The sequence below is a fragment of the Anabrus simplex genome, chromosome 1 (assembly GCF_040414725.1).
Source record: "Anabrus simplex isolate iqAnaSimp1 chromosome 1, ASM4041472v1, whole genome shotgun sequence".
Taxonomy (NCBI): Eukaryota; Metazoa; Arthropoda; class Insecta; order Orthoptera; family Tettigoniidae; genus Anabrus; species Anabrus simplex.
In genome coordinates this window covers 1,224,383,379-1,224,409,099 of record NC_090265.1, presented here as the reverse complement: position 1 = coordinate 1,224,409,099, position 25,721 = coordinate 1,224,383,379, and the positions used below count along the sequence as shown (strand labels likewise).

The 25,721-nt window shown below is 39.7% G+C and overlaps 1 protein-coding gene across 5 annotated transcripts in view; it reads right to left on the bottom strand.

Moving 5' to 3' along the window:
- Positions 1–25,721, bottom strand: part of sit (stuck in traffic) — a 408,441-nt gene that overhangs the window by 135,020 nt on the left and 247,700 nt on the right. For all 5 annotated transcript variants that reach the window (XM_068228767.1, XM_067151920.2, XM_067151912.2 and 2 more), the window contains one exon: positions 255–352. In XM_068228767.1, the coding sequence (XP_068084868.1) occupies positions 255–330 (76 nt within the window). In that variant the 5' untranslated portion in view covers positions 331–352. The remainder of the gene's footprint in view (positions 1–254; positions 353–25,721) is intronic.

Here is a 25,721-nt window from a genome sequence, read left to right as displayed (position 1 = left end):
TCCAGAGAAGCATGTCTGTACTTTTGCTTCTAGGAACGTAGATCCGCTAGTCACATTGTCTTCATTTGTACGTCATAGAAAGGTAGTATTGTATTTTGGCCCTCTGCAAGTTGGCGATTACAATCAGCCATTAATGCTTGCCATCTGAAACCTTTTCTTCTCCTATATAATTAAATGTTCACTGGAAGTGAACAGACTGCGAGAAACTAGCTATAAACCTCACTACACATTTTGATAAGGATTCAACCACTTACCGGCTAGATCTTTGAATAGAAAATCGTAGTAACTGGATATAGTGGTGTTAGCTGTGTCATTGTTGTAACGTGCCATTATGCCAGCTGAAGTAGTCTTCCTGGAAACAAAGAAAACCATGTTAGCATTTTAATTGTTATTATTGGGATAGTTTAAATTGAATCCAACACAACTCAATGTGAAGAACTGTGAAGATCTTTAATTGTGGAGAAAATATCTTTATGTACTACCACAACGGAAGCTAGGCATTTTCTTAATAGTTTTGCGTTTGAAAAATAGATTTTCTCTGGACTCAGTGAAGTAAAGTCATTTTATAGCACATGTGCGATAAAGTAACTTTACCGTACACGTCATTGTCTACTGTATTACATCACTGTCTTCACAATAAACCTACATCACGAAGTTAGTGATTGTTCTCTGTTCAGATACAAAGAGAATATAATATTATAATGTGACAATTTGTTTATTGTTATAACGCAACAACTTTATAATAGTTTCTACATAACCTTACCCAGGTTATTTTAAACAGGTGTATACATTGAGGAAAGTAAACAATTTGATATAATACATCACTGTATTTCGTTACCTTAGACCAAAAACGAGCACAATTCGGCTCAATGAGCAGTGCTCCAGTTCAGGCAGATAAAGGGGTAGAGTATGCGCTCTGACGGAAGGTACAGCCTAGCAGTTGCTTGCACTGCACGGCTCTCGGTTATAACTAGAGAAGGGGAGCGTATCTAAACAGATTTAAACTTTTAACAGTTTTATTGTCCCTAATGTCCCGTTCTATTCAGTGCGTTAGATAATGGTGAGTAAATAAATTATGTTATTTTGTATACAAACGCCATGTGCTAAGTGAAAATGTGTAATTATATTCATCTCATTAGGTTATGCGTAGGAAACAAAATTAGTTATTTTGACATATGATAAATAAACACTACTTTTACTACTACCTGTATTCATAGGAATATTGTAGGCCAATGTAACAGCTTGTTTCAAAACATAGCATAAACAGTGAACAACAAACAAACTACGATTGCATTGCGTAAACATAATATCCTCATCCAAGTACATTGTTATGGCTTTGCTTGCGCTTTGGCTCCGTATATCGTCATATAGTCTTTACAGCACAAACAATAAGAAGTCAGCTGCTCTCGCCTTTGCCCGCGCTCATCCCGTAAGCTCAAGGAACGAAGCTCTCTCTCATTGGCCACCTATACCATACGAGTAGACCAGAGTTTCTCAAACCATTATGAGACTGTACCCCTCACCCATGGCTAAAAGTTCAATTTACCCCCACGAAAAGATCCCTAAATGATAGGTTTAAAAATATGATTACCTGGCTAATTATCAAGGCATTTTTAATTGATTATAAACCATTTTTACAGTACACATCTATATAATATAAAACAAGAGTTTTGTCTGTTCATTGCTCAGAATTTGAAAAGAATGGTATTTCTGTATCGGTCATGTCCACTGTAACAAGGAAATGCACTTTTTACTTTTCCGTAATTTCTGTCTGTCTGTCTGTCTGTCTGTCTGTCTGTCTGTCTGTCTGTCTGTCTGTCTGTCTGTACACGCATCACGAGAAAACGGCTCAAGAGAATTTAATCAAAATCGATATGTAGGTAAAGTCGGGGGATGAGCCGCTACAATCTAGGCTATAAATCATTTTACTCACACTGAGTGAAATGATAGTTTAGGGGAAGGCCTAAAAATTAATTCTCGAATATTTATATTATTAGTGGTCCTATCGATAAATACTACATAACTGAAGCTATATAGAATTAAATTTCCGATCACTTATGTCCTATACATTTTTAATGTACCGGCTGTGAACACAGATATTCATTTATTTGTATTTTTGTTGCTAAGTCCAATTCAACACGGAGACACGAGAAAATGATCCAAAAGAATATAATGAAAATCGGTATATAGAGTCGGGGAATAAGAAACTACAGTCTAAGCTATAAAAATTTTATTCACCCTGGATGAAATTGTAGTTTAGGGGAAGGTACCTAAAATTTAATTTTTAAATACCTATGTTATTGCTCCTATCCAAGATTACTACATAACAAAAGTTATAGAGAATACAATTTCTTATCATTAAAGCTTTATTCAGTTTTACCGTACCGACTATGATAAGAGTGGCATTTCAGAGTCGGAAGAAAACTAAATGTGAAGGCCTACAATATCGAAAGCGCATAAGATATATCAATATCAACAATAACATTACATTGACCATTGTTTGTTGTGACGTTGTTTGTCTCTTATGCTGCCTGTGAACTACGATAGATGGGATTACTGCTGCGTACCGAGTATAACAGTCTGACTGAATATTGGCGGGAAAGAGCTGGGGAGTGACACAACTTTCTTCTTTAGCATGCTATTCCTCTGGTTCATACATTTTCTGATACTGCTGGTACGTAACACACTGTTTCATCATAGTATTCCAGCTATTCGATCCCTACTCTGACGCGCTTTTTTGAATGAGCAGTGTGCTCACTTAAGGCGGTGGCTGACTTAGTGGTAGATAGATATCCAAGGCAGATAGATTTTTCCGCTGCCAGTGTAGTTAATTGAGATTTCACGACTCATCAGGTACTCCTAGGAAACAGATTAGTAAAAGGGCATAGGTTATGCCCTGGGAATCTTCACTACTCGACTCTCCAGCCCCCCCCACCGAAAGAAGACGGAGAGTGTTCATGCATCACGGCTGGGTGCGGGTTGGAACTTTGGACTGTTTGATCGGCAGCGTAGTAATGTTCGTTAAAAGTAAGAAAATTTGTGGTTTTTCGTTTGATCGAGTATTTCATATGAAAGCATTGCTTTTAATCGCGCCATTCCTACTGACGTCATTATAATGACCTATGTTCATTTCAGTTAGGAAAACCACTAAGACCGTCTTTCTGAGGATGTCAAAGGCAGTTGGACAGTAAGTGTCTGCCATTATAATAAAAGCTCCTCAACCTGATTGTAGGCAAGCGGGCCTACCATTACAATGAAAATTCCCTAACCCAGTCTTCGTATGAGAAAAGGCGTTTGGTGACTTCCCTGTCGCGTTTCTAGGGTAACGTTAAGAGCTATGCAATTTAATAGAATGTTGCTCACAACGTGTACACTACCTAACCTAGAATTCTGTATACAGTGTAGAATCCCGTAGCGAAGCACGGGTACATCAGCTAGTCGTAAGTAAAACGAGATTGTGAAACTAAATACACTTTTATAACACATCACAAGAAATTTAAGAGTTTTTGCCTGTATGAAGTATAATACAATGATAATAAAGTAACGAAGGATATTCTGTTTGTATGAAAGTTTCAAAAAAACGCTAGATTTTAGCCTTAATATCAAATTAATAAACAAGGATGAAAAATTGTCGATCTTAATTCTGGAATTCAGACATTGCGAATCATCAAAATGTCAATGAGATGGGTGTGTCTGTATGGCGCGACACAGTCTTCTGATGTGTCGCAGTCCTCGTGAAACTTTCAAGCGAAGCGTGTCTCTATGTAACTTATACATATTTAACTTTTTTATTATTTATTTCCATATTTCAGTTTTTCTTCATTTTATCCCTTAAGGCTGCTCGCGTACCCCACTAAAAGTCTCAGGCGTATTCCTAGGGGTACAGTTTGAGAACCACTACCTCAGACAATTCACGCCGTATTATACACATCATAGCCTTCTCTACAACACTGTTTGGCCGGTCCGTGGCGGGCCCTGGTAACTCACAGACTGGACTGCGGAGTGTACTGTAGCTTGAAGCCAATGATCTAGTAAGGTTCCTTAACAATCTGTATCCACCAGCCGAGGGAGATGCAGGAAACTGCAAGTTTAAGGGTAGTTCGATGATATCAGGGGAATTCTTGGGATACGAACGTTGTCTCCAGACCTACATCCAAGGATTTAAAAGTGACATCTTACACGTCAATGATGGGTACAAACAGAAGTCAGTGACATCGCCATACATTTACAGGTTTTAACGGAAGAATTTAAGCAGTAAGCGATTCTCGGGCAATACGTGGACTTTAGAGAATCCATGGCCTTCTGAATATAATTCTTAGCGTGGTTTGGGCAGGCAATAGGCGGGACGTATATCGACTGCCGTGTTTACAGTTGGAAGGCGCAAAATGGCCTCACGAAAATCAAGTGGGCTGAGCAATAATGACATTAGCCAACACCTCCTAGGAGTGAACTTGAGTGAAGATGATTGTCTTTCGGAACTTGATTTGGGAAGTAAGAATACGAAGGACTCTACCGTGTGCAGTGACAGACAGAAGAAAGGAGGACTTCCACTTCTTCTGCAACACCTGCTCAAGGGAAGCAAAGCTTCATCCACGTGTTTGCTTCGACAAATAACACACTGAAAAAGTGTACAAGAGAAAATACACACGGACATTTGTAATTTCTGCATATTCAGTGTTTGTGTAAGCACGTAAAGTCGGTAGAAATATTGAGTGCGCCCCGCAAGGATTGTAACATATCGTCGCTCGACCGGTAAAAGGTTGTATTCCACAAAGCTCTTCCTATCAATTATTCTCCTTAAGACTGGTCACGCCTTCCAGCCACGTATGGATATGCAGTCCATCAGAACAAATTTTGTTGTGTTCATTTTCCTATGCCCATGTGTAAAGGAAAATGAACCTTACAGTACCGTGCTGTAGGAATGTACGTTTGAATTACGTATTTACGCACTCCTAGTGTACAATGCATGTAAGGTTCATTTTCGTTTAATCGTCGACATAGGAAAACGAACACAACGGACATTGTTCTGATGGACTGCGTATCCATATGTAGCTGGGAGGCGTGACCAGTCATAAGGAGTACAGTATAATGGATAGGAAGAGTATTGTGGGATACAACGTTTTACCGGTGAAGCGACGATATTATGTTAGTTTCAGTGCTGCTATTCTTACCTAGAAATGATTCTGGAGGAGAGTTGTGTTCATTACGCTTGCCAGGGACCAACCTACCCACCCCTAGAAGTATATTTACTTTTATAACATAAAGTAATGGTCCAGGCGCCATTATCCATTGCTTCTGCCAAGGGTCACGGGTATTGGTCGAGATATCTAAGATTAAGATGTCATTCCTACCAATAAAGAGACGGAGATTTCGTTGCCAACTACAGCAGAAGAAAAAGTGTTAAAGAGGCCCGCGAAATTTGAAAGTGTCATGGCGTTGGATGATATCTTTACACTTTCTCAATTCCTCCTTTAATCTCGGGGCTTACGGCAAGAAAAGAAAAAGTAATTTAATACCTGTAACGTATTTTTGCACACCCAGGCCAATCTCTTTCATGAGAACAGTGACCCCTTCGGGGTCGCACTCCCTCCGAGAGGCTTTATCTGTGGCCGCGGCACATACTGTCCGCAGGGCAAGGAAAAAGGTAATTTAGTAATTTTAACCTATCTTTGCTCATCCAGGCCAATCTCTGTCATGAGAGGTTCTTTTCTACTGCCGCGGCAAATACTGTCCGCACGGCAAGAAAAAGGAAAAGACAGCCATATCAAAACAACAACCAACAGTTGGCACCAGTGCTATTCTACTTCCCTCAACTTTCCTTAGGGCTACTAGTGGAAACCTAAGTATAAAACAAAGGACACTCACTTCACGTGTGCCACATAGTGGTGCCTCGTGTTACTAACATTGCGGGACGGACTCTATGGTTATGCCGTAATGTATTTTACTGCACCGGGTGAGTTGGCCGTGCGGTTAGGGGCGCGCAGCTGTGAGCTTATATCCGGGAGAAAGTGGGTTCGAACTCCACTATCGACAGTCCTGATGATGGTTTTCACAGGTTTCCAATGTTCACACCAGGCAAACGCTGGGGCTGTACCTTAATTAAGGCGACGGTCGCTTCCTTCCCACTCCTATCCCTTCCCTGTCCCATCGTCACCATAAGACCTATCTGTGTTGGTGCGACGTAAATCAAATAGCACAAAAAAGAGAGAGAGAGAGAACAAAAAACAAATTCGAGTGCTAGGCGTACGGTTTGTTGTGTCTGCAATAGAATCCGCGATCTCGCATGGAAGAGCCTCCGTGGCGCAAGCGGCAGTGCGCCGTACTCTCACCGCTGGATTCCTAGGTTCAAATCCCGATCACTCCACGTGTGACTTGTGCTGGACAAAGTGGAGACGGGTAGGTTTTTCTCCGGGCTCTCCGATTTTCCCTGTCGTCATTTAGCCCAGCAATATCGTATCCAATATGATTTCATTTCATCTGTCAGTCATTAATCATTGTCCCAGAGGAGTGAGACAGGCTTCGGCAGCCGGCACAATTCCTATCCTCACCGCTAGATGGGGCTTCATTCGTTCCATTCCTGACCCGGTCGAATGACTGGAAACAGGCTGTCGATTTTCATTTTCATCTCGCATGGGGAGAACAAGCGGAACTTAACGCAATACTAGCCAGGAGGATAATGGTACGTAATACGTTCCACACTCAAGTATAGCAACTTTCTTCAGCTTTTCACTACACACAGACCTTTCTTTCCGTATATCACACCGCAGGTCAAGGCCAGATCAGACGTCAGAGCTTACACAAGCGAAAACCTGCGATTTAATGACTGGCTTGAACATTCCACGTGAGGAACTAATCAATTTTGTGCTCTGTAATAAGGAGTAATGTGAAGTTCACGGTCAGTTCGATCATGTTAGACAACTGAACTCGTTATCATTCTAGTTCGCATCCAGATAATGTGATTCGCAATCAGACTTAACTCTCTGCACGTCAGTTATTTAAGGAAGTAATGATTTTTCTGTAGCAATGTAGCAAAAGTTCTACAATATATTTAGAGTTAATCTGGAGCTCGAATTGTATTTTATTTTAATTATTTAGCGAATAACTACATTAAAAGTGATGATAAAGTGTATCAATATAAAACAAAACAAATAGATTTTCATAATCTGTACACAGAACAACGTTCAGCACGGAAATACAGGTACTACTCTATTTTTGCACTCAAAAGTCTTCGGACTGCTTCATCAGAATAGCACAGTAACGTCCTGTTGGTTGTGCGGCCTGTGGTCAAATGTATTATTAAAGACGTTCCAGTGCGCTGTTCTGGTGAATTTATATAAAAACAAGTGCACGTAGGTATGATAAGACGAAAGTGATAATATGACAACGATGATATTAAGGGGCCCATAGACGTGCAATATTATTGCGCAATATCGGAGTTTGTGCAATATAATTGATAGAGTGTATTTAATATTGAAGGGATGTGCAATAAATTATACGAAATCAAAAAGTTTGAAATATATTGCGCAAATCGCAAAATACTGTGCCGTGTGTTGACAATATTGTGCAATATCTCGTCATCCCGCCAGTTGGTATCAACAAGTGGGGGAGAACGTATCGTGATGGCAGACAAACAGGTGGTGAAAAATGTTTATTTTGGAGTTTATCGGAGTGTATGTACCGTGACATTTCGGCTCTGTGGGACGTTAAGAGCAAGGATTACAGTAATGGCGTTAAAAAAGGTGAATAGAATAAGGTGCTTATTGAGAAATATCGCGAAAAATATCCCAACGCCGACAAGCAAGAAGTTATTTTAAAAAATCAGTTCACTGCATGGACTGACTTCCAGTATATCGTCGCTTCACCGGTAAAACGTTGTATCCCACAATACTCTTCCTGTCCATTATTCTCCTTAAGACTGGGCGCGCCTCCCAGCCACATATAGATACGCAGTCCATCAGAACAATGTCCGTTGTGTTCGTTTTCCTATGTCGACGATTAAACGAAAATGAACCTTACATGCATTGTACACTAGGAGTGCGTAAATATGTAATGCAAACGTACATTCCTACAGTACTGTACTGTAAGGTTCATTTTCCTTTACACATGGGCATAGGAAAATGAACACAACAAAATTTGTTCTGATGGACTGCATATCCATACAGGGCTGGGAGGCGTGACCAGTCTTAAGGAGAATAATTGATAGGAAGAGCTTTGTGGAATATAACCTTTTACCGGTCAAGCGACGATATATTGCCACGCATATTGTACGTCTATGACCGACAACCAACAATATCGTCGCTTCACCGGTAAAACGTTGTATCCCACAATACTCTTCCTATCCATTATACTGTACTCCTTATGACTGGTCACGCCTCCCAGTCACATATGGATCCGCAGTCCATCAGAACAATGTCCGTTGTGTTCGTTTTCCTATGTCGACGATTAAACGAAAATGAACCTTACATGCATTGTACACTAGGAGTGCGTAAATACGTAATGCAAACGTACATTCCTTCAGTACGGTACTGTAAGGTTCATTTTCCTTTACACATGGGCATAGGAAAATGAACACAACAAAATTTGTTCTGATGAACTGCATACCCATACATGGCTGGGAGGCGTGACCAGTCTTAAGGAGAATAACTGATAGGAAGAGCTTTGTGGAATACAACCTTTTACCGGTCGAGCGACGATATTATCTCCACACGATTCTATTTATTGCACAAACCCGATTGCTGTGCAATAATATTGTACGTCTGTGGGCAGCGAACAATATATTGTACAATCCATTTTGCGCAATAATATTGCACGTCTATGGACCCCTTTAAGGCAGGTGATGGTGGTGGTGTTTATTGTTTTAAGAGGAAGTACACTGGGCAACCAACATCTATTAACATTCGTCAGAGGGAAGAAATGGACGGGGTCTGACACTTCGAAACATGATGGTATCGGCCAAAGAAAGACAAGGGCCTCGAAAGGCATTAATATCAGAGATTCCCTAGGTCTCGTAACCTAACACCGTCGTCAGGTCGAAAAGAACAAGAGTTGGATAGATGAAAGTGAGGAGCCTGGTATAAGTACGTGGAAGCAATGCCAGGACTCAGCTAAGGCCCCCGTGGTCGCCAACACACGCTCTCCAGTTAAGAGTGCCTGGGACAGCTGCTGATTGATTTAAATTCCTGATATTATTGTACCGGATTGGAACTGGAGCCATGAGATAATAATAATAAAAATACCGGGCGATTTGGCCATGCGGTTAGGGGCGCGCAGCTGTGAGCTCGCATCCGGGAGATAGTGGGTTCGAATCCCACTGTCGGCAGCCCTGAAGATGGTTTCCCGTGGTTTCCCATTTTCACACCAGGCAAATGCTGGGATTGTACTTTAATTAACGCTACGGCCGCTTCCTTCCCATTCTTAGGTCTTTCTTGTCCCATCGTCGCCGTAAGCCCAATCTGTGTCGGTGCGACGTAAAGCAAATAGCAAAATAATAATAATAATAATAATAATAATAATAATAATAATAAAGAAGTTTACCAGGAAATGGAGAGAATCTCGGAGACCATGAAGAGGAGGACGCTGGCATTTCAGGACATTTGTACAGTGTGAAAGGAAACAGGCTTACCAAGCAGATATTTGATTACTTCCGGAAAAAGCAGACCACTACAGCATGCATTGAGAAAACACGGAAAGATATGGAAAGGTTAAACATTTCGGAGGTCCAAATGTTAGAGTGGGCGGATTTGATCCCGACTCACAAAGAGGCATTCCCTACTCGTCACCACCGATTTCGCTCAAATTTATAGAACATGCAGGGCATGGCTAGAAATGAAAGTACCCAAAGTGGGAACACCAGATGGCCCAGCGTATAGAAAATAAAAATAAAAAATAAAATTTTGTCGCGGCTCTCGTACCGTATATGCCACTTACATTAGCGCGCACTGCAAGCAGTAGTTGGCGTAGCGGTAAGAGCTTGGACTGGTAATTCAATGGCCGTGGGTTCGACTGTACGTGAGGCGAATATTTTTCTCAATCTTTATATTATTCTTTTACTTTTTGATTTATTTATATGCAAAAGACATATAGGACGTCATTTTTTTAATGAGCGCACAACTGTAGAAAATTTAGAGTTGTGAACTTTTCCAACGTGTTCAAACAGAAATTCTTCTTATTTTCTCTTTATTGGCTCTCTCCCTACCTCGGAGAATGTGCCATAAACGTGAATAATCGTTTCGCTGTAAGATTCGTTTTCACCTGACAAGTGAAGATTGCTCCTGGTGGCTGTACACAAACTATATATTCTTGGCGCAGGTAGAAAAAAGCCTGACAATGAAATCCCAATTTTTTATCTTTTCTATGCCTTTTGCGTATAAATAAATAAATAAATAAATAAAATGAATTATTCACCTCTTTGCTTAATTGGAAAATGAATAATATGAAAGTTGTCAGGAAAAAACCAGTCTCCACGCGGGGAGCCGACCCCATGACCATCGAATTGCTAGTCCAAGCTCTTACCGCTACGTCAACAACTGCTCGGGGTGCGCACTAACGTAAGTGGCTTATACGGTGCGAGAGCCGCGTCAACATTTTTATTTTTATTTTCTATTCGCTTGGCCATCTGAAGTTCCCACTTCGGATACTTTCATTTCTAGCCAAGCCTTGCATGTTCTATAAATGTGAGCGAAATCGGTGGTGACGAGTAGGGAATGCCCCCTTGTCAACCCAGTGGTAATTCACTGTGTTCACAAATAAAGTAGGCTACTCTTAATGGGACAACATTCTAACACACCAGCGTCTCCGAAAACCGTGAAAAGAGTTAATGGGAAATATTTTATTATTATTATTATTATTATTATTATTATTATTATTATTATTATTATGAAATAATCGTGGCATTATGAAGACTGTTACCGGCAATCCACTATTATTATAACCGTCACTTAGCTACAGTTGCCTTCGTACATCGCTTAGTTAATTTCCTTAAAGTCGGGCTGCGTGGCTCAGACGGTTAAGGCGCTGGCCTTCTAACCCCAACTTGGCAGGTTCGATCCTGGCTCAGTCCGGTGGTATTTGAAGGTGCTCAAATACGACAGCCCCGTGTCTCTAGATTTACTGGCACGTAAAAGAACTCCTGCGGAACAAAATTCCGGCACCTCGGCGTCTCCGAAGACCGTAAAAGTAGTTAGTGGGACGTAAAGCAAATAACATTATTATTATGAATTTCCTTAAACACATTGATGTGGTTAACTTTTCAATAAATAACTATTGTTATTGTCTATAACGCAACGCACTTGGTTTAGCCCCAGTATATAACAGAAGTGCACAGTCCATGTTAGAGCTTGGAAACAAAGATGGCCGCAGCGCTTCTAGTGGTCTGGCTGCTAAGTGATAGCACGGCCGAATGGATCGCTTGCTCCGCTAACAAGAGCAACGTATCAAGTTGGCCGTGGTTGTAGGTATGAGAATCTTAGCTTGCAAAGTACCTTCTGGTATGAAAACTTTCGTTTTCTTATATACCTAGGATACTAGCAGTAACAATGAAGTAACTATTGACTTCCTTTCATATTTTATTTAACAATACTACATGGTAAAAGTAATTAGAATGGTATAATACTATAAACCAGTGTACCGTCTGTCATATTCCGTCATTACAGTAGTCATTTTAGATTTTAATTTAATTTCACGGTTTCATAAAACTTTTTGTCGGGATTCCGCGGGCTTTCTGTCCACTTTTGCATCATCATCATCATCATCATCTAAAGGCTTCGCCTTGTCGCTGCAACCATTGATCTCTTCTCTCTGCGATCCTTTTGCATATATGTCAGTTAAAAAATTGCCCAATTTATCGGCCGCCGAGGTATTTGATCTCTTTCTTTGCATAGAAACCGTGGAGAGAGTTGCTGCCTCATTATCCCTTCTTGCCGATTGACTTAAGCTTCTCCTTGCCATATCACGATACCAGGATGTCTTTGGACGACTTCAATCAGCAGTTCTTCGTTGATCACACTCATTGAACTCAAATAAAACACTTCGCTAGAGGCTCGCAAGGTGGGGTCTACCTTCCGCCTTCCGTGAACTTTGAATGTGAAGCCAAGCTCGATTGAACGGATGGTGAGCGGAGAAACGCTGAAGCGTGCGGAACTGAAGCAGCGTGCGAATGGATATTTGGTGACAAGGTATCCTAATATCCAAGGTCAACTGAACGGAACGAAACTGAAGCAGTGTGCTCTCTGCTTAAGAGTCTGTAAGAACAATGTATCACCATTAGCTCCTGGTCCATTTCCTTAAACTTAGTCTCTTAGCCACCGTGCCTCAGGAGCCCTAGCACTAGGAAGTTGCACGCGGCCGCCATATTGCGCATTACTCCCTAGGCCGTCTCCTTAAGTCCTATGTCTCCCTTGCGGCAGCTTTCTCCATAAGAGCCTATGTATAGCCGCCATCTTGCGCATTAGCCCCCGCGTCAGCTCCCAGGAGTTAGTCCCATAAGAGCCTATGTATAGCCGCCGTCTTGCGCATTTGCCCCGGCGCCAGAACATACTTTATATACCTATACTGATAGAATACTTCTCAGCCTCACCTTTGCCGGTTGGGGTATCCCCAGTTGCTCTTCGTTAGGATTACGTGATAACTCGTGTTATACCACTGTTGATATTCTATATTTTTCATAGTTCCTTAAATATTTTACACATTTAATACACAGCTGCATTATTCAAACTGGTCAGATCTATCAAAGTTGGTCGCACATCTTGATCACGGCATGTTGGATTGCTATTTCCAAATAATAGGCATAAGAATGAACCTCCTAATGGCGGCGTGTTCCCGTCCTCCTATATCAGCGCCTACAGCATTTATTACCAGGCTATCATAATAAAGCGTAAGCTGCTGTTGCCTAGCGACAATCTATCTATCAATTAGATCCAATCTTGGTGCGGCTTCGCATTTTAATAAAATTACATAAACATTACTCATAGCCCGCCTGGTGGCCATGATCGTTAAGACGCTGAAGTCTAAAGCGGTCTGATACCGAGGTTAGCCAGTTCGAGTCCCGTTGGTCGAAAAAAATTTCCCCATCAGAATGTTGGCCGGCAGTGTAGGGGAGGTGGTGGTGGTATACAATTTCTAATCACTAGATTGCGAGCCAAAAGCCTGGATTAAATTCCAAACTTCTCTGCAGTGCTCATATGGAGTGAGGGCATATGACGCTGTTGATGGTGATTCGTCCGTCGGATGGAGACGTTAAGCCTTGAGCAGACAGCTTGGTGCTATTCGACAGGAGTAGGCTATGTGCCGGCACCGGGTTTCACCCTCTCCCTACTATCATATATCACATCATTCATCTCATCTCATTAACTCCTGTGATGAGGTTGACGTCAGGAAGAGCATCCGGTCATAAAAACTCCCCACGACAGATTCATCTCACCTCATACCCGACCCCGTAAGAAAACGGGACAAGGGTTGGACAAACAAACAAAAAATTACTCATAATAATAATAATAATAATAATAATAATAATAATAATAATAATAATAATAATAATAATAATAATAATAATAATAATAATAATAAAACTACCTATCCGGTTTCGTTCAAACCACTTCACAATCCCTCTCAGATGTAATAAGAACAAATTGTGAAAATTTCTGCGAAATCGGTCCAGTAGCTTTTGAGTCTATTCATCTCAAATATACCAACATCGAATTTTATATATATATAGATCCCGGCTCCCCACATGTTTTTCAGTATTTTTAACATGTTGAATAACATGCACTAGTCTTCAATTTTTTTCTCTCGTAATGAATATCGCATGACTGCGCAATATGTTTTCCTACTGGTTCATAAATTACTTTGTATTTTCAGACTTTCGTATACATAATGAAACGAAATTCAATATGTTATTCAGTATGTTAAAATACTGAGAAACGTGTTTGGACGCGGGATATCCTAAATGACAAAACGAAAGTTTTCATACCAGGAGCTACTAGCTAAGATTCTCATACCTATCACCGCGGCCAGCACGCTAAATTCGGAAACCTACAAGCTGAAAGATACGCTGGGAACAGGACCACAATGTCACATACTATGACATTGTGTGTTCAGTTTGGAATGAGAAGCTTGGAGTGCTTTGTATTCTGTGGAAGAAACACTAATATAACCAAATCAACCAATAAAAACAATGTCATGATGTCATTTGAAGTTTATTGAATTGCAAATTAATTAATACATTGAAAACACTACAAACATTATAAATGACAACAGGAGAAGCAGATGAGACTGATCGTTCCTTCAGAGAAAGAATATGTACATGTAAGAAGACAATCAATCAATCAATCAATCAATCAATCAATCAATCAATCAATCAATCAATCAATCAATCAATCAATCAATCAATCAATCAATCAATCAATCAATCAATCAATCAATCAATCAATCAATCAATCAATCATCAGCGATCTGCATCAGCGATAATACAGTACTATGGATTCAACAAAAGTACAAGCATCAGTAAAATACATACAAACCTATATGTTCATTATAGACGGTTATGCCCTTCACCGTTCAGCCTATATTCCCCTGTGAATGATCTATGTCTCCTCAAAGCCCTCTTTTCACAACTAGCTCTGTGGTTTCGTTTAGTTCTACACCTCTGATCTTTAAGTGGTGGTGGTGATTAATGATTTAAGAAGAAGTGCAACTAAGCAACCATCCTCTGTATAACACTAATCAGAGAGAAAAAATGGGAGGGATCCAACACTTCGAAAAATGAAGATATCGGCCAAAGGAAGACAAGGGCCATGAAAATGAAAGACTCCCTAGAATTCGCAACCTAGTACCGTCAGTGTCGAAAAGAACAAGAGGTGACCAAGGGAGGTCTGATAGAATAGATGAAAGTGAGGAGCCTGGCACAAGTAATTGGACGCAATGCCAGTACTCAGCTAAGAGCCCCGTGGTCACTAACCCACGCTCCCAAGGTTGGAGCCCCTATGGCCGCTTTTAGTCGCCTGTTAAGACAGGCAGGAGATACCGTGGGTGTTTTTCTACCCCCACCCCCACCTCACCCCACAGGAGGATCTGACCTTTAAATCCCTGAAAACTCTGTCTAATCATCGTCTTGGTCTCGCCCTACCTCTCTTACCCTCCATGACCAAGCCCATTATTCTCCTAGGATACATCCACATTCATTAGTTCCTCCTGTGGGTGGGGGCGATAGAACAACACCCACGATATCCCCTGACTGTCATAAGAGGCGACTAAAAGGGGCTTTGGAATTGGGAGCGTGGGTTGGCGACTACGTGGCCCTTAGTTGAGACCTAGCATTGCTTCCCTTGGTTAGCTCTTGTTCTTTTCCAACTTTTTCAACACATGTTAAATATATACTAACATGTAGTTAGTTAATACGGAGTTAAAATTTTAACATCTTGCTAGGTTTCTTGCGTTTCATCAAACTTTTCTTGTGAAATGTTAACTAATCGACTGTTAACTCTCCCAATATTGCGAACTGGTGCGAATCAAGGAGGCAGTGGTACGAACATTCTGTTTTACAGCGCGCTCCGATGCGCTTTTGTTTGCGTATAGCTGTAAAATATGGCGCGAGAAGTGAAACGGAATCGTAGTTCTAATTTTTCCTCCTTCGAAAAAGAGTTGTTAATTGAATTAGTTAGTAAATGTATATAAGTTATTGAGTGCAAGCGCACGGATGACTTGACGATAAAACAAAAGGACGAGGCGTGGAAGAAAGTCCGCGATGGTTTCAATGGGGTTAACAGATACTTTTTTAGCGGGTATCCACTGTCACCTAACAAAATCACTTCGTTAATTGTCCAATTTCAAACTGTGCTCCGATATGGGAGTTATTAAATATTGTATTGTCGTGTGCAGAACCATACCACCTAGCAAGTATATCCCTGATTTGGAGGTTAGGCTCATTAATCACCTGAACATTAACAGAGAAATATCCCTTCCGATTACGATATATTTCGGCCCAATTGCCTCTAGGTGATTGGATTTTTTCATGTGTGTAATCTATTGCACCTAGAACAAACACTAGGAAAACGGCTTATTTCATAGAAGTCGCGGATAATTTGCTGACGCTCTTCTACTAAAGGGAATGTAATGTTATATGCCTCATTCTCATGGATGCTATTGCTGCAGACACTCGTCAAACAACTCTACTAACAGTGGCTTTAGAAATTCCAGCATTGTCTCCGACCATTATGTGAAAATAACCAGTAGCAAAAAATCGTAATATTATCAATACCTGCAACATTGGAGAAAGAGGTTAAGTTTGTCTTCGTAGGATATTCTAACCTCACTCGAATTTCGTCAACAACCTTAGCAACGACTGTTTTCGATAACCTGTATCTATGAAGAAATTCCGCATCCGTCAAATTTTCAAAAGTCATTACGTCGCTGAACTCTTCTTCGATCAGGATTGTTTTGTAAGGCCCGGTTTCATCAACACATGTTAGTACTTAACAAGGTGTTAAATCATTTTAACATACGATTTAAGAAAATTTGCGTTTCATCAACAACTGTTAACATTAACAAATGTTAAACTGCGTATTAAAGTTAACATCAGCCATTTCCAATGTTAAATGGCTAACATTAGCATTTAGCAACCTGTTCCAAAATGGCCGCTGTGAATCTCGCTTTCGATGCGGAATTGCTCTATTTAGATCTTTTACAAAACAATCGTGATCGAAGAAGAGTTCAGTGACGTAAAGACTTTTGAAAATTTGACGGATGCGGAATTTCTTCATAGATACAGGTTATCGAAAATAGTCGTTGCTAAGGTTGTTGACGAAATTCGAGTGAGGTTAGAATATCCTACGAAGAGAAACTTAACCTCTTTCTCCAATGTTGCAGGTACTGATAATATTACGATGTTTTGCTACTGGTTATTTTCACATAATGGTCGGAGACAATGCTGGAATTTCTAAAGCCACTGTTAATAGAGTTGTTTGACAAGTGTCTGCAGCAATAGCATCCAAGAGGAGGAGGCATATAACATTACATTCCCTTCAGTAGAAGAGCGTCAGCAAATTATCCGCGACTTCTATGAAATAAGCCGTTTCCCTAGTGTTTGTTCTAGGTGCAATAGATTACACATATGAAAGAATCCAATCACCTGGAGGCAATTGGGCCGAAATATATCGTAATCGGAAGGGATATTTCTCTGTTAATGTTCAGGTGATTAATGAGCCTAACGTCCAAATCAGGGATATACTTGCCAGGTGGTCTGGTTCTGCACACGACAATACAGTATTTAATAACTCTCATCTCGGAGCAAAGTTTGATGTTGGACAATTAACGAAGTGATTTTGTTAGGTGACAGTAGATACCCGCTAAAAAAGTATCTGTTAACCCCATTGAAACCATCGCGGACTTTTTCCCACGCCTCATCCTTTTGTTTTATCGTCAAGCCATCCGTGCGCTTCATCAACAACTGTTAACATTAACAAATGTTAAACTGCGTATTAAAGTTAACATCAGCCATTTCCAATGTTAAATGGCTAACATTAGCATTTAGCAACCTGTTCCAAAATGGCCGCTGTGAATCTCGCTTTCGATGCGGAATTGCTCTATTTAGATCTTTTACAAAACAATCGTGATCGAAGAAGAGTTCAGTGACGTAAAGACTTTTGAAAATTTGACGGATGCGGAATTTCTTCATAGATACAGGTTATCGAAAATAGTCGTTGCTAAGGTTGTTGACGAAATTCGAGTGAGGTTAGAATATCCTACGAAGAGAAACTTAACCTCTTTCTCCAATGTTGCAGGTACTGATAATATTACGATGTTTTGCTACTGGTTATTTTCACATAATGGTCGGAGACAATGCTGGAATTTCTAAAGCCACTGTTAATAGAGTTGTTTGACGAGTGTCTGCAGCAATAGCATCCAAGAGGAGGAGGCATATAACATTACATTCCCTTCAGTAGAAGAGCGTCAGCAAATTATCCGCGACTTCTATGAAATAAGCCGTTTCCCTAGTGTTTGTTCTAGGTGCAACAGATTACACATATGAAAGAATCCAATCACCTGGAGGCAATTGGGCCGAAATATATCGTAATCGGAAGGGATATTTCTCTGTTAATGTTCAGGTGATTAATGAGCCTAACGTCCAAATCAGGGATATACTTGCCAGGTGGTCTGGTTCTGCACACGACAATACAGTATTTAATAACTCTCATCTCGGAGCAAAGTTTGATGTTGGACAATTAAAGTGATTTTGTTAGGTGACAGTAGATACCCGCTAAAAAAGTATCTGTTAACCCCATTGAAACCATCGCGGACTTTTTCCCACGCCTCATCCTTTTGTTTTATCGTCAAGCCATCCGTGCGCTTGCACTCATTAACTTACATACATTTACTAACTAATTCAATTAACAACTCTTTTTCGAAGGAGGAAAAATTAGAACTACGATTCCGTTTCACTTCTCGCGCCATATTTTACAGCTGTACGCAAACAAAAGCGCATCGGAGCGCGCTGTAAAACAGCATGTTCGTACCACTGCCTCCTTGATTCGCACCAGTTCGCAATATTGGGTGAGTTAACAGTCGATTAGTTAACATTTCACAAGAAAAGTTTGATGAAACGCAAGAAACCTAACAAGATGTTAAAATTTTAACTCCGTATTAACTAACTACTTGTTAGTATATATTTAACATGTGTTGATGAAACCGGGCCTAAAAGATCTAAATAGAGCAATTCCGCATCGAAAGCGAGATTCACAGCAGCCATTTTGGAACAGGTTGCTAAATGCTAATATTAGCCATTTAACATTGGAAATGGCTGATGTTAACTTTAATACGCAGTTTAACATTTATTAATGTTAACAGTTGTTGATGAAACGCAAATTTTCTTAAATCGTATGTTAAAATGATTTAACACCTTGTTAAGTACTAACATGTGTTGATGAAACCGGGCCTGATGGTATTATATATGGAGGTCTAGGGAGTCTTTCATTCTGCTGCTCTTTGTAGCTCTTATCTTTCTTTGACAGGTTCCTTTATTTTTCGAAGTGTCAGATACCATCAATTTTCTCTCTCTGATTAGTGTTGATAGACAATGGTTGCCTAGTTGTACTTCCTCTTAAGACAATAACAACCACCACCACTACCACTCACCCATTAGTCTTCCCATCCTCTTTCTTTATCTTAAACCAGCTGGCTGTCTAATCGCTGGAAATTTTCACTAATCTTATCCATGTACTCCTTTCTAATTTCCTTGTTGTAGAGTTTTTCTACCTTAACCGTCTGCAAATGGACTTCACTTTCGTTTTTCGAGGTAAAATTCTGCAAAGTGCTAACCTAACTTTATTACACATAGTTCCAGTGAATGAAAATGCTTCCCTGTAACAGGTTATGGGACCACTGGTGGATTTTGTAGTCCAAAACGCCTGAGCACAAGGAGGGCCACTACACAGAATATGTCCGAGATGCCCACTTCTCTTCCACAGCAATTGGTATCCCAACTATCAGGACCACTTGCTAGGCTCTTCATTGCTCATAGTTCACGAACTAGGATGCGACTATATGAACCCACGCAACAAACCCATACAGTATACACACATAATATTTACAACCAGACAAGTCTTAAAATTCCTCAGCCTACATATGACAATGTGTAACCTAATCAACGAAGGACAAGCAGTATACAATAGGCTATACTCATATAATGTTTACAACCAAACCCGTCTTAATTCTAAATTACCTAGGCCAACATATGGCATAGCAAACCCAATCGACCAATGAAGAAAATATATTGGTGCCAGAAAAAAAAGGACAAGCAATCATACAGTCTATACAACTGCACAAGTCTTAAAACTACCTAGGTCTACTTACAGCTAACCTGATAATACATTCTAGCAAAAAGAACATAGTTTACAAACACAAGTGTTACTGGAATTTGAATTTTCTTAAATCTTTTTGTCAAGTCCAGCTGAATTTTTTTTTCTTGACCAAATGTTTACAGTCTTTTAAATGAGAAATGGAAGAGCTCCCTGCAAAATTACATTTTCAAGACAACTAGCAGTTTCCCGCTGGCTACGCCCGCAATGTACGAAGTATGGTGTTGTTCGTTACTATCCTCACGAATGTATTTGCAAAGTTTCGAGTTAATGAAATAAAGCACATGATCTGCTGTGGTAATAAAATGTAATATTATGTCAACAAAACACTTGAAAATACATCACACAAAGAAATTGAATTAAACATTCCTTGGATCAATACTACGCGCCGAACTGTTAAAAAGTCCTTCAAAGATCTTCGTCATGGAGACAAATGTACTCATAACTTTTCTCATAATCTACCAATTTAAGTAGTTATTAACTCAAAAGAAAGCGTTTGATCCACTGAGTGTTTTGAGACCAAAACAAACTGCGCACTCAATTATAACGAAAGATATGATTGCTTCAATGAGAAAAATGTTGAAGAAATGAGACGTTAAATGAAATGTGCACTCATAACTTTCCTCAGATTCAACCAATTTGAATAGTTAAGAGCTAAAATGAAAGAGCTTGATCCACTGAGTGTTCTTAGGCAAAAATTAACTCCGTACCTCAATTAGAACCAAAGATATGATTGCTTCAAAGAGACAAAAAATGGAAAAATTAAATAATTTGAGGAAGGCTTAAGTGATTTATAGTACCTGATGACAAATCTGTGCATGAATACCTTTCAGTTAAAAAAATAAAGGAAATCGATCGTATAGAATGGCCGGACTGATTGACTTTAGTTTTCATAATTTTTTATAAATAGATGTTTCCTACAAAAGGAGTAGGCTCGCCTGGAGGAAACATCTTTAAAGCTATCTTCTAATGCTTCTGTATGACCATATTTGTCCAAAAATATATACAATTGGTCATGAATGTGAAGCAGAAAATTTTTGAGTTCTTCACTGGCATACTGCAAAGTTAGATGATGAACTGTTTTCTTTGAAAGATGTAAAGAAATGGCTTTCAGTCAAGTTAGGTGAGTATAGATTTCCCTTGCACACATCACACTCATTATTTATACCTAAAACTTTCAAAAATATATCCTGCTACATATGTCACAGCTTGATTGTCCTCCAAAAGTTCAGTGTGGGATTCATTGGTCTGACTTAGACAGTAATACCAATGTAGTTGGTCCGTTATTGGACATTATAATTTTTCCAGCTAACTCATTCCTGGTTGACAGCGTGTCACCCCAGAAGTAGCCTACTCAGTAGCCTTCACGGTATGCACTTGTCATCTGTCCTGGTAGGTGTGCTATTTACCAACTGATGAGCCCAACTTAGCATACTGGGGCGAAACGCTGGCAACCAGGAATGAGTTACGGTAGTTGGAAAATTTATAATGTCCAATAACGGACCAACTATATTGGTATTACAAATGTACTCATTCGGAACAAATATTTCAAGTTCCCTATGGGAATCAACAACTTTATCATTAGACAGTAATTTATACCTTCACGATCAACAGAGCCAGTGCCACTTAGGCACTCCTGGATTGTAATCATCAGCACTTCTAAAAAGCTGGCATAAATTGCTAAGCGGAAAACAATTATCACTCTCGCACTTACCCATAGTCTTGAAGGGCAAAGCTATATTATTTCCAATACAGGTTTTTAGAGGTGTTAAAACTGAAAACATGTAGGATTTGTGTTGGAAATGTATGCTGTCATATGCAACATAATGCATTCTCAAAGGGGTCCTGATTGAGAGCTTTCATATGAAGATATCTGAATCCTACTTTCTTCTACCTGCTCCACAAAAACATAACAGATCTTATATTAATCTGCCACCCATCAAAGAAACTGAATGTGCATGTCTTATCTCTACCGGTACCAGTTTTAAAGTCTCTTATTTTTCAGGTACCTATCTCTTTCAGAATAGTGTTCCAAAACTCAATGTGTAGAGAATTTCCTGAAAGGGCACATCTTACTTTCATGGGCATTCTGGTTACAACTGTTCAAAGAATCCAGAAGGTTGTCACTCGTTTCTACAAATTCTGCTGTGTATATAGCTTCTGAGGGTAACACTTTGAGTAGCTACATATGTTTCAATTACAGCTGCCACACTATGGCTTAACTATGCAGCAGCAGCAGCAGCAACTTTTTCATTCCTACATAGCTATCCTGGAAGTTGAAATATTGTTTTCTCAGTTTGGGCAAAGTTTTAAATATTTTCTCTTGGTCTATATTGAATACCCTCTCAACAATTTTAAATTCTACCACCTTGTGAATATTAACCTGAATGTTATTTTCAATTAAAACACTTCTGGTATTTTTCAGAAGATGGAGAACAACATATATGACAACAATTGGTTCACTATTCACAATAAAATGGAATGGACTGGGTCATCTAAATTACCTTGACAATGCTTTCTGATTTGTCAAGCCATGGTCACAGATTGTGCAAACAACTTTCAACCCTTACTTATAACAAACACAATCAGCTGTTGTCAGGCTACATTACTTGCCGGTACTGAATTTGTGGTGAAAAATTTGGCAATTACAGTATTTGTTTCCAAGTTCTGTGAATACCTCTTAACAAGAAAACTAATGCATGATTTTCTAGAGCAGGTGACCTTCCTAAAGGACCAAGATCCTCATACACACGTATACGTTGTTCATTAGCGTCATAATATAACCCCTTTTCTAGTAACATTTCATCAATAGGAAGACACAGTATTTTAGAACCTCTTCTTTCAGCACTTCAACTATGGGTGGATTAAGACCAGTGTCAAAAGGTATTTGAGATAGTTAAGATTTCAAAGGCCTGACAGAGGGAAGATTATTGAGTAGCCAAATATCGATATAAGCGAGGTCCACATTTATAAATAGAAAGTACCATAACTTTATCCTGAACATTCCACCACATACCGGATGGAGCTTTGTTAGCATTCTGTTACTAAGCACTGATAAATGATTTACTGACAAAAATGATACTCACCTTCATCCATACCAGTATGTGTGTTTTCTCCAATCTCAATCTCTTCAACATCACTTAATACTGGAAGATCTAGATTATAAATCCTGTTTGTGAAATTATTGAAATTTCATTTAGGCCTACATTTTATTATGCCATGCTATTCTTGACACAAGCAAGTCTAAGTTACAGGGATAATAGCGGATAATTTCCAGATGTTTAATATGAAGATAAAGTTGGAATTCAAGAGGGCAGATTGGGGCAAATATTAATTTATAGCACGAGGAGTAAGGGATTGGAATAAATTATCAAGGAAAATGTTCGATAAATTTCCAAGTTTGTTGAAAATATTAAAGAAAACGTTAGGTAAACAATTCTAAATAAATGTAAACATGAGGTAAACAATTGATAGGTAATCTGCTACCTGGGCAACCGCTTTAAAATTGATTGATTGATTGATTGATTGATTGATTGATTGATTGATTGATTGATTGATTGATTGATTGATTGATTGATTGATTGATTGATTGATTGATTGATTGATATGACCGAAGTTGGAGTAAAGTATGTTCCGGCATTCGCCTGAAGTTTAGTTAACGATTCGATAAAAACACTTCTAGAATGTCTGAGAGTGGGGTTCGAACGCATTTCTTTCTCTGTTGTCCTCATAAAATAGGCCTAGCTCAGAATTGAAAAATCTCATGCTAGAACCAGAAATATTAAGCAACGGCTTTGTATCTGCACTGAGAATTCTCAAACGTTACGACATGATTGTAATCCAAACTTTTGCTTACCGGTACTTACGATGTATAATCAGATGAACTTACCTTCCGGTCTGAATATAAAGCACGAGGCAATTCTCACCGTGAGCCACTTGGACAAGAAGTTGACAATCATCCGACCCACTTCTTCTAGGACTCTCCTTATACTAAACCATGCGAATATTGACGGTACCCTTGCTACGATATGTATTATTGTAAATATAATTATTTTTATTACTTGACTGTCCGCCGGGTAGCCATGATCGTTAAGGCGTGAAGTCTATAATTGGTCTGACACCATTGTTAGCCAGTTAGAGTCCCGTTGGTCGAAGAAATGTTCATCATCAGAATGCTTGCCGGCAAAGTATGAATATTATTGTTTTCGTGATGTTTAGTTCACAAGACACATAGTAAATAATGAAGACATAAGTTTAAAAATCAACCAATTACCCTTTATCCAGTCAGAATTGTTTGCCCTTCCATAGCAAATTCCGATCCTATGCAACTTGCATCAATATCAAACAAATTATTTTTCAAACGCCAAAAACATGTCTTTCCCATACAACAACCATAATTCCACGCCTGAACAATTCAATCTCTGAGAATAAATAGATTTTATCACTGATACAGAATAAGACATTAAGCCCGTCTGGTGGCCAGGATCGTATAGGGCGTCGAGTCTACTGTATGTTGTCTGACACCGTGGCTGGTTCGAGTCCCGCTGGTCGAAAAAAGATCACCATCAGAATGTTGACCAGCAGGGTAGGAGAGATGGTGGTATGCAATTTCTAATCACTAGATTGCGCGCCGAAAGCCTTGATTCATTTCCATACATCTTCGTAATGTTCTTGTGGAGCGAGGGCACATGTCCCTGTTGATGGTGATTCGTCTGTTGGATGGAGACGCTAAACTTTGAGCAGACCCCTTGGTGCTATTCGACCGAATTAGGCTATGTACCAGCATCTGTTTTCACCCTCTCCGTACCAACTATCATATATCACGTTATTCATTTCATCTCATTAACTCCTCTGATGGAGTTGCCGTCATGAAGACCATCCTATCGAAAAAAAAACTCGCTACGAAGATTCATCTCTTTTTATACCTGACCAGTGAAATGAGACAAGTGTTAGACACGCATAGAGATATTTTATGTGGTCGTCTTTTCAATGACAATAAAATTCTGTTCTGTTCTGTTCTGACATTTGATTGTATGGACTGTTACGCAGAAAGATATCTCTAGGAACAAAATCAGCCAAATTGATTCAAAGGTAAGGTCAACCGCACAATAAATGGCCGTCGCAAAAATGATTTCCTTTCAAGATCCTTTTGTTTGAAATAAGATGAACGTATGTGCCGGTGGTAGGATTCCATGTACAATCTCTTCGGCCACCGGCTATCCGCAGTTTACGAATATCCTCGCGTTTCGAGAATGTATATAATTATATACCTTTGCCGACCACATTTTTTTAATTGGTCTTACGTCGCACCGACACAGATAAGTCATCCGACGAAACTCTTGTCGGGTGAAGTCAGCCATCCAACCACCTGACCACCTTACCAAATGAGATCGTCTGGAGCGTGTCTTATGGCGACGTTCGGACATGAAAAGGCTAGGAATAGGAAGGAAGCTACCATGGCATTAATTAAGGTACAGCCCCAACATTTGCCTGGTGTGTAAATGGAAACCACGGAAAACTATCTTCAGGGCTGCCGGCAGTGGGGTTCTAACCCACCATCTCCCGAATGCAAGTGCACAGCTGCGCGTCCTTAACCGCACGGCCAAGTAGCTCGATCCCGACTCTTTTTGTGCGGTTGAGTGTACATTTATTGGGCATGATTATTCGTCTACAGCATTTGAGTAGCTTTTCTCTAAGAAATGAACTTACACGATTGGCATTCCAAGAGATAGACATTGATGTCACTGTTCTATAACATAGTGTTTTAAGATCTCACTAACATGTACAGGTTTGCGGTGTCTATGGCATGGAAAAGAAAAATCGAATGCGGCTGTGACGAGTAGCTGTAAGTCTTGATGTAAAATTTTAATTAAT